Genomic DNA, 9,688 nt, shown 5'->3' with positions numbered 1-9,688 from the left:
GGGGGGAGATTTTGGTCCTGCACACTTCAAGGGACCTCACTCTCCTCAGTAGGTGGAGACGACTTTGGCCCTTTTTGTACAGGACGTCAGTGTTTTTGAACCAATCCAGAACTAACTGTTGCAACCCTTAAAATGTCTTTAGTTTGGTGGTGTGAAGATTAAGATCCCAGCCTGTCGTCCCAGTTTGACCCATTCCATCACGCAGAGACGTCAGAGGCTTTTGGGGTTTTTTGAGTCCTCCTTCCTTTGACGATAACACGCTGATAGCCGTCTGTCTTTGTGTTCTTCAGGTGAGCTCGTCGGCCATAAAGACTTTGTGTCGAGCTTTTCGTTCTGTCAGCATGCAGGGCAGAGCCACATCTGCGTCAGCTCCTCCAACGACGGGACCGTTCGCTTCTGGGACGCCGACAACAAGGTTCTCATACGAGAGCATGCGGCTCATCAGGTGAGTGGCGACGTTTCCTGTTCCGGTGCGTCGTTAGCAGAGGCGGACTTACCATTAGGCAAAGGTCGGCAATTCCCTTAGGCCCCGAGCTACCAAGGGCTCCGTAAAACGCATCATAAACTTATGGTTACGATTTGTTGTCTTACTTTTCACCAATTAATTATATCTCTAAACATTGATACGCTAAAGTGCTATCCGATTGTTTAGTTCATGATGAGAAACTCCCCCCAGTCGCCACTACATTGGACTATTCCATTATCCTACTGTAAACAAACGGCTCATCATGCTGTAAGCCGGAGGCTACAGACGGTTGGAAAACGAAGGAAAGATACCAAAGTGGTTCTGAAAAAAGGAAGAAGACGACGGCTACTGACAACACTAACATTAACGTTACTAAAGAGCAGCAAGAAGCCGTTGCTTGCGCTAGCAATGCTAACGCCGATGAAGAGCAGCGTCAGCCCAGGATGCTCTAGCGATGCTAACACTGATGAAGAGTAGCGTCAGCCCAGGATGCTCTAGCGATGCTAACGCTGATGAAGAGTAGCGTCAGCCCAGGATGCTCTAGCGATGCTAACGCTGATGAAGAGTAGCGTCAGCCCAGGATGCTCTAGCGATGCTAACGCTGATGAAGAGTAGCGTCAGCCCAGGATGCTCTAGCGATGCTAACGCTGATGAAGAGTAGCGTCAGCCCAGGATGCTCTAGCGATGCTAACGCTGATGAAGAGTAGCGTCAGCCCAGGATGCTCTAGCGATGCTAACACTGATGAGGAGGAGCTACCCACCGACAGTGTCACCCCAGGTTGCTATAGTGAAGAGTGGAGAAAAGTTACAAGCACGTCTTTCTCAGATAAATAAGGACTGAAAAGGGGGAGAACAAGGGTTGTGGAGGGCCCCATGCCTGTGTTTGCTTTAGGCCTCAAAATGACTAAATCCGCCCCTGGTCGTTAGGCCCGTTGCAGATGAGCCGGACCGGCGGCGAATCGCTCAGCGACGACCGACGCCCGATGTTCGGCGGTGCAATTTTAGTCCGACTTAATCTGATGTTTTTCACACATAGTGTAGTTTTTCCTGTGTAGAGGATCTTTTTGGAGGATGATGTTTTTTCATTTTTCCTTCCTCTATTATAGGGCTGCGCGGTATGGAGAAAATCAAATATCACAATATTTTTGAGCAAATAGCTTAATATTGATACCGCAATGATATTGTAGTGCTTTCACAAAGTATTTACTCAATGAGATTTATGATAAGTAATCATTAGTAATGTGGATAAAAGGACTAAGTGGGTAAAGGCAACAGGCTGATAAGTTCAGAAAATGACATTTTACTGTAATGCAGCCTTTACAACCAGGAAAAGACAACAATTATGTCATATTACAATATCCAAAATCTAAGACGACATCTAGTCTCCTATCACAATATCGATATAAAATTGATATATTGCCCATCTACTCTATTATTTTATTCAATCATTAGATTTTAAATATTTTTCACAGTGGATTTTTCATTTATTTTGTGTAACTTTAAGCTGCAAAACGCAGATGCTGCTGTTACGCTGAGGCAGATCAGAAATTTGAGTTAACATGGAAGTACTGATACTTATTTTATTGGAACAGTTTTTTATTTTAACGTTAGCTTTTGCGTTAAATGTTCTGTGTTTGGCGGTTCAATGTTCCCTAATTATAAAAAAAAAATTCACCTATTGCTGGCAATTAATATCCATGTTTTCATCCCTGTAGAGCAGTTTGGATGGTGTCTCATGTTTTAATGCTCCATGAGATGTTTTATCTGTTGCACAGTGAATATTAAACATTAGCTATTCTTAAATAATCGCAAATCGAATCATAATCGCAATATTTAGCTGAAGAAAATCGCAATTTGATATGTTTCCACCCCAAAATTGTTGAGCCCTGTAAGACACCAACCCTTTGGACCCTGACTAGTGACATGTCTGTCCCTCCCGTTGTTTCCCCCCCACACACAGAGTCCCGTGGCGGCGGTGCACTGGTCTCCGCTGGATCAGAACCTGGTGGTGTCGGGGGACGAGAAGGGCGTCGTGGTCTGTCACTGGCACAACACGGGAGACACGGCCAGCTTCTTCCCAGAGCCCAGGACCATCTTCTGCCTCACCTGCTCCCCTCACACCTGGAGCACTGTGGCCGTCGGGTAAGACCACAACCCCCAGAGAGCACGCTCCACTCTGGAGGGGGGGAGGGGAGGAGGGCTGGCGTCTCCCTGAGACGCTCCACTCTGTCACATCACAACCCTTCGAGCAAAGTCCGAACATTCAAATCCGAGCCACAGATAGGGCTGGGGGGTGTTGCACAAGTTCCGATAACAATACCCGGGATTATGTACCGATCCCTGACCCACGAAGTCCTGCACCCGCTCTTGCTGTAGCATTCCTATATCAATGTTCTTTTTAATCCCCCAAAATAACATGATTGTTTCCACACAACGCTCTATGCCAAGTACAAATCTCTACTTTCATTAATTTTGGGGCGTCTTATTCAATTTTATAGCATTTGAAAAACAAATGAGTGTTGAGTAAAAGTTGACATATTCCAGTCTGTGATTATCATCAACAACCATTCCTTTAATTTTAGTCTCAATAATTCCTAATTTCTGCTTTTCCAACTCGAACATTAGGTATAATTTCTTGTAAATCAGGTTTATTGACCATTAATTTAACTGTAAAACTGAAGTTAATAAGTTATTGTTATGTAGTGTTGAAAACGTCCAAAAAGTGACAAATATAGAAAAAAAAGTCAAAAGTGTTAAAAAAAAGAGACAAAACAGAAGAAAAAGTTAAAGATAACGATGTGTTTTAATTTGGCTTTGTGAAGCACTTTGGGCAGCATGCTTGCATGAAAAGGGCTGTACAAATAAAGTTGAGTTGTATTTAACCGTAGTACGAAATTCAGACACTTGAAGTTTATTTAAAAAAAAAATGTTATGCAAATCTGACAAATTCAACCTTTTAGCTCCGTACCAGAAGTAGAATATAAACCTCCGTGAGCGTGATTGTGACGGTGCCGTTTCATCCTGTTTCAAGGTACAAAGACGGGATGATCGTGCTGATCGACGTGAGCAAGAAAGGCGAGGTGACGCACCGTCTCCGCGGACATGAGGACGAGATCCACTCGCTGGCGTGGTCGCCCCTGGCCGGCGAGGACGCCTTCTTCAGCAGACCGGAGGACAGCGAAGGTAACACACTGCAGGCTGCGTTGGTTTGATGCATGACCGCCATTTGGTTTTTCTGTTTCAAACAGTGCGTTATATACATGCAGTATAAAAAACGATTATATTACAGTTAAGGCAATACCCCGATTTCTCAAATACCATGTAAACCCCTTACCCTGGTTCTCATAATCCGGTCACCAGAGGTAGAGAACGCCTTCACTTACCGGGGCATCCCTGCATACACCTTAGCCGGGCTGTGGTCGGGTTGAACTTCTGCGCATGCTTCAACTGCCCGTCCCCACTCCACTTCATGGTACAAGCGTCCGAAATGGGTTTCCTCAGGAGGGGGGGGGGGGGGGGGGGGGGGGGGGGGGGGGGGGGGGGGGGGGGGGGGGGGGGGGGGGCTGGCGTCTCCCTTAAAAATCGGGTGAGAAGCTCAGTCATCCGAGAGGAGCTCGGAGTAGAGCTGCTGCTTCTTTGCGTTGAAAGGAGCCAGTTGAGGTGGTTCGGGCATCTGGTAAGGATGCCTCCTGGGCGCCTCCCTAGGGAGGTGGTCCAGGCACGTCCAGCAGGGAGGAGGCCTCGGGGAAGACTCAGGACTAGGTGAAGGGACGTCCAGCTGGGAGGAGGCCTCGGGGAAGACCCAGGATTAGGTGAAGGGACGTCCAGCTGGGAGGAGGCCTCGGGGAAGACCCAGGACTAGGTGAAGGGACGTCCAGCTGGGAGGAGGCCTCGGGGAAGACCCAGGATTAGGTTGAGTGATTGTATCTCCAACCTGGCCTGGGAACGCCTCAGGACCCCCCAGTGGGAGCTGGTTAATGTGGCGGGGGAAAAGCAAAGTTCTGGGTCCCCTGCCGGAGCTGATGCCCCAACGACCCGATACCGGATAAGCGGACAAAGATGGATGGATGGAGTCAGCATGTTTGACACATAGGAGGCCGGAGTTTAACTTTTTTTTGTTTTGTTATCGTAGCAAACGGTGGAGTGGCGGCGGGAGACGCGTCTGGCTGCTATCTCGCGTCAGGGAGCAAAGACCAGACGATGAGGATCTGGAGCTTGACAAAGGGAAAAGGTGAGACATTCAGCTCATTCCTTATTTCCTCCTGACTTCTATTCATGTCAACGTGGAAAAGCCTTTACAAGGGGTCCAAAGGTCATTAAGAAGCCCCAAAACATCTCTTTACATACATAAAACATCCAATTATACTGTGTATATTATTGAAAACTAATATATATTATGCTACAAAAGTCGCCCTGCGCTTGAGATTCACCTTCTGGTGACCTTGCGTAAACATCGTAAACCTCTCTGTCTGCTCTCATGTCCCTGCCCCATGCAGCCGTGATGACTCTGAAGCTGCCGTATCTGAAGAAGAGAGGCCACACGGTCGACCCCGGCGTCAAAGAGAGACTCTGGCTCCACGTCCACTGGCCGAGGGAACGACCCACTCAACTCGTGTCCAGCTGCTTCGGGTACGCACGCGTCTTCATCAGTCAGGCCATCAGAGAAAGCCCGATGTAACATGACACCAGCACAGCTCAGCAGCGGTTTTCCGGAGTTTCGGATATGTGTGACCGTATTTTCCAGACTATAAGTTGCATCAGTCAAAAAAGGCGTCATGAAAAGGAAAAAAAATATAGAAGTCGCACTGGACTATAAGTCACATTTAATTGTAAGTTTATTTCACAAAATCCAAGATTAAGAACAAACTTTTAATGTGGAAAGGCAAGTCATTCAGCTACACAATAGCACAAAAAAACACAGGCTGAATACGTGTCCTGTATGTTAAGATAACACATTAACAGTTATTCAGCTACACAACAGCAGATAGAACATACCTGGGAGGCTGAATAGGATAGAGTAACATAACAAGTCAGCGAGTCCAACAAGCAAGTTACCAAGCTCCTGATCTCATTCCACATCACCGGATCCATTGAATGTTTTTTCCTTGGTTCACGTCAGTCAGTATGAACTAACATTTAAAAAACATATTCAAATTGATATATTTTTAAATAACAGTTGCACCTGACTATAAGTCGCAGGACCAGCCAAACTATGAAAATAGTCTCCTCGGATCCGGATGTCGCTTTCTCACTTGCAGTGTGTGTGCCCGTCTTTCTCACTTGTCCTGTGTGTCCCCAGGGGTGAGTTGGTGATGTGGGACCTGACCAAGACAGGGAAGCAGAGGTGGACACTGTTTGGGACTTCTTCGGAGGGTCAGAACCACAGCCGGATCGTCTTCAACGTGAGTGCGGTCCGCCTGCAGGGCGACAGAGAGCTGCTCATCAGCACCTCCATGGACAGAGAGGTGGGTCGCCTTCTTTCTTCTCACAATTAACTGGAAGGATTACTTCTTTTTTTTTTCTTCTCTCTGTGTTTTTCATTCATAATCACCAGGGGTCTCATTTATAAACTCGCCGTACGCACAAAAAAATGCGGCCAAAAGTGTGTGTGTGTGTGTGTGTGTGGGGGGGGGGGGGCTTAACCCTTGTGTTGTCCTCGGGTCAAATTGACGTGTTTTCCTATATCAGTGTTCTTTTTAATTCCCCCAAAAAACTTTATTGATTCCACACAACGCTCTTTGGCAAGTACACATCTCTACTTTCATTAATTTTGGGGCGTCTTATTCAATTTTATAGCATTTGAAAAAACAATGGAAGTGTTTTTGAAATAGTATTGAATAAAAGTTGACATATTCCAGTCTGTGATTATCATCAACATCCATTCCTTTAATTTTAGTCTCAATAAGTCCTAATTTCTGCTTTTCTAACTTAAACATCAGGTATACTTTCCTATAAATGAGGTTTATAGACCATAAATCCCAAAAATATCTGTAAAACTAAAGTTAATAAGTTAGTGTTACGTAGCGTTGAAAACGTCAAAAAAAAGTGACAAACATTGAAAAAAGGGACAAAACGTAAAAAATTTAAAAACATTGACAAAAAGTGTTGATTTTCAATTTTGACTGGAAGACAATAGGAGGGTTAAAGTAAGAACCCTGACTTTGTCTTTTCGACCCTGCAGATAAAATGCTGGGACCTGGCCTCTCTGGACTGCTGCTGGACTCTGCCCACCCTGGGCGGCTTCGTCTACGCCCTGGCCTTCTCCCCCGTGGGCGCGGGGTGTCTGGCGCTGGGCGTCGGCGACAACATGATCCGGGTGTGGAACACGCTGACCACCCAGAACCAGTACGACACCCGGTCCTTCTGGCAAGGCATCAAGTCAAAGGTCACGGCGGTAAGGCGTTTGGTGTTTAAATCTCTGTGTGTTGACTTTTTTGTTGACTGGGGATTGGGGCTAGCCAAAATAGGGATATTATATTTAAATATATCTTTTATTGCACATGTTTTTTCCTGGTTTTAAAGGCTGCATTACAGTAAAGTGATGTAATTTCACCAGACTTACTAGCTGTTTTCTTTGTGGTGGAATTTCCAGAAACACCATCTAGTGTTATGGTGAGACTAAAGGGAAATCGTAGGTCACAGGACAGGTAGTCTCGCTTTGCCAGACCTTCCTCCAAAGCGGGCATGTTTGACCGTAAACCAACAATAATAATTTTGACTGACAAATATAACGAGTTAAACAGGTATAAACAGTATTAATAAAACGAAAATGAAAAGGTGAAAGACCACAGAAAACTGCAGTCAGACGCTCACAACCAGCCACTTTGGCGCTCAGAGCTGGTAGAGCATCTCTTAGGTTTGTGGAGAGGATTATTATCCAGGGGTTCAAGGTGCTCTAAGCGATGTCACACGTGTTTTAGGCTACAACATTTATTGTCACATACAGCAAACATCTCCTCACTGTCTGCTAGCTGCCTGTCTCCTGAACACACCGTAAAGAACATCTCACTGTCTGCTAGCTGCCTGTCTCCTGAACACACCGTAAAGAACATCTCACTGTCTGCTAGCTGCCTGTCCCCTGAACACACTGTAAAAACATCTCCTCACTGTCTGCTAGCTGCCTGTCCCCTGAACACACTGTAAAAAACATCTCACTATCTGCTAGCTGCCTGTCCCCTGAACACACCAAAATCCAGTTTGGTTTTTCTAAATGGACGTTCATGTTATATAAATATAATTGGCTAGAGTCAGCCTTAATCGTGGTGTATTCAACATACAGGTCTCTAGCAGCTAGTCCTAGATAGAGGGAGGGGCGAGCTAGCCACCGTTTAGATACTTAGACAATACTTCGAATGTCAACAAGAAGTGACGTCACCCAGCATCGCTTAGAGCACTTTTAAACGTAGTGTTGTTGTGAAAGTGTCCGCCGTTATCAACAGCCATCACACATTTACTACGACACGTTTTCCTTCACTGCAGCTGGTGTGGCACCCACAAAAAGAAGGATCCTTGTCTTTTGGAACGGATGATGGCAAAGTTGGCATCTACGATGTCTTCTCTAACAGGTGAGAATCATTATTACTGTTCAAAGCTTTGAATGGTTTTAAAGATGAAGTTATGTAAGTTTCCAACACTACGTCCCACCAGTGCACATAAACCCCTTCACTGTAGTTTCTTTCCTTGATATTTTTTAACCCCCTGCTGTTTCTTAAAGGTCCCATGGCAGGAAAACCTCACTTTATGAGGTTTTTTTAACATTAATATGTGTTCCCCCAGACTTTTAAACATTTAAATAAAAAAAAACTAAAATTAAAACTTGTGTTGGACATATAATGCATATGTCAAAATCTAACAAACTGCGGCTGGGTTGGATCAGTGGGTAGAGCAGGCGCACGTCTACTTTGAGGTTTGTGCCTCGATGCAGAGGTCCAGGGTTCGAATCCAACATGCAAAGATTTCTTCCCCCTCTCGTTCCCCTCTCTCTCTTAACTGTCCTGTCAAATAAAGGTGCGAAAAGCCCCAAAAATAATCCTAAAAGAAAAAAATAATCAAACAAACTCAGATTAATATGTATTTTTTTTTTTTAAATCACGCCCAGAGATTCCCGCTCCTAATGTGCACAATGCATCTTGTTCCTAGAAACTGAAAACAAGTCAAACTTTTTACTGTTTATTTACAATAAAACTCCACAGGCCACCTTTTTAAAAAATGATTATGGGCGTGTTTTCTAACTGCAAAAACGGATGAATGTTGTGATTTTTCAAAGTTAAACCACACAAGGCCCCCAGCAAAAAAAAGAGAGAGAGAAAGTTATTTGCTTCGGGCAAAGTAGTCCTTTAAGGTCTCTTGAGTGCTGCTGTTGCTTGTGTTCCTGACTGGGCGTTGGTTCTGCTTGGTCTCCTCCCAGGCCGCCGCAGATATCCAGCTCCTATCACAGGAAAACGGTGTACACGCTGGCCTGGGGGCCCCCGGTCCCCCCGATGTCGTTTGGTAAGTTCCTAATGAACTGATAGAAAATGCTGCTGTTTACTCTCTGAACGCTCTGACCCAGCAACGATCTGCTGAGGCTTACTCAGCTTATTTGTTTACCTCGCGCCCTTTATTTTTTTCTTTTTTAAGATTATTTTATTTATTTATTTTATTTATTTTTATTTTATTTTTTATTTACTTTGTATTTATTTGGTATTTATTTGGTATTTATTTGGTATTTATTTGGTATTTATTATTTATTATTTTTTTTAATTGTATTCATTTATTTGTTTTCGAAGTTTTTTTTTTGTTTTTTGTTTTTTAATTATCTTTAGTTTTGATAGGAAAGATGAAGACAGGAAAGTGGGAGAGAGGGATGAGAGGCAGCAAAGGGCCACAGGTTGGAAATTAACCCGTGGTTGCTGCAGTAAGGACTGTGCCTTGGTACATGGGGCGCCCGTGGTTTTTATTGCCTTTATTTACAGGACTGATTAAGTCATAAAAGTGGGAGAGAGGGGGGGGGGGGGGGGGGAATGACATGCAGCAAAAACTAGAGCATATACAGTACAATACTATACATACATACAGTAAAGTAAAAACTTTTAAAAAGGTACGTTTAAAGTGTCGTCTTATAGTCTGAGGTATTAAAGAGAGAGCATACCGCTTAGTTTGTGTCACAGGAGGTCTTAGTCTACCACTACGCTCCATAACCTACCAGTCAGATTACCACAGGAGGTCTTAGTCTACCACTAC

The 9,688-nt window shown here is 44.6% G+C and overlaps 1 protein-coding gene across 2 annotated transcripts in view; it reads left to right on the top strand.

The window, feature by feature from the left end:
• The window catches only part of gemin5 (gem (nuclear organelle) associated protein 5), a 25,931-nt gene that overhangs the window by 625 nt on the left and 15,618 nt on the right, over nt 1-9,688 (top strand). For both annotated transcript variants that reach the window (XM_034889757.1, XM_034889756.1), the window contains exons 2-10: nt 291-445; nt 2,427-2,608; nt 3,498-3,649; nt 4,599-4,697; nt 4,963-5,095; nt 5,766-5,931; nt 6,648-6,860; nt 7,946-8,031; nt 8,874-8,956. In XM_034889757.1, the coding sequence (XP_034745648.1) occupies nt 291-445; nt 2,427-2,608; nt 3,498-3,649; nt 4,599-4,697; nt 4,963-5,095; nt 5,766-5,931; nt 6,648-6,860; nt 7,946-8,031; nt 8,874-8,956 (1,269 nt within the window). The remainder of the gene's footprint in view (nt 1-290; nt 446-2,426; nt 2,609-3,497; nt 3,650-4,598; nt 4,698-4,962; nt 5,096-5,765; nt 5,932-6,647; nt 6,861-7,945; nt 8,032-8,873; nt 8,957-9,688) is intronic.

This window comes from Etheostoma cragini, chromosome 13, assembly GCF_013103735.1.
Source record: "Etheostoma cragini isolate CJK2018 chromosome 13, CSU_Ecrag_1.0, whole genome shotgun sequence".
Classification (NCBI taxonomy): Eukaryota; Metazoa; Chordata; class Actinopteri; order Perciformes; family Percidae; genus Etheostoma; species Etheostoma cragini.
This window is presented reverse-complemented; position numbering and strand designations above follow the sequence as displayed.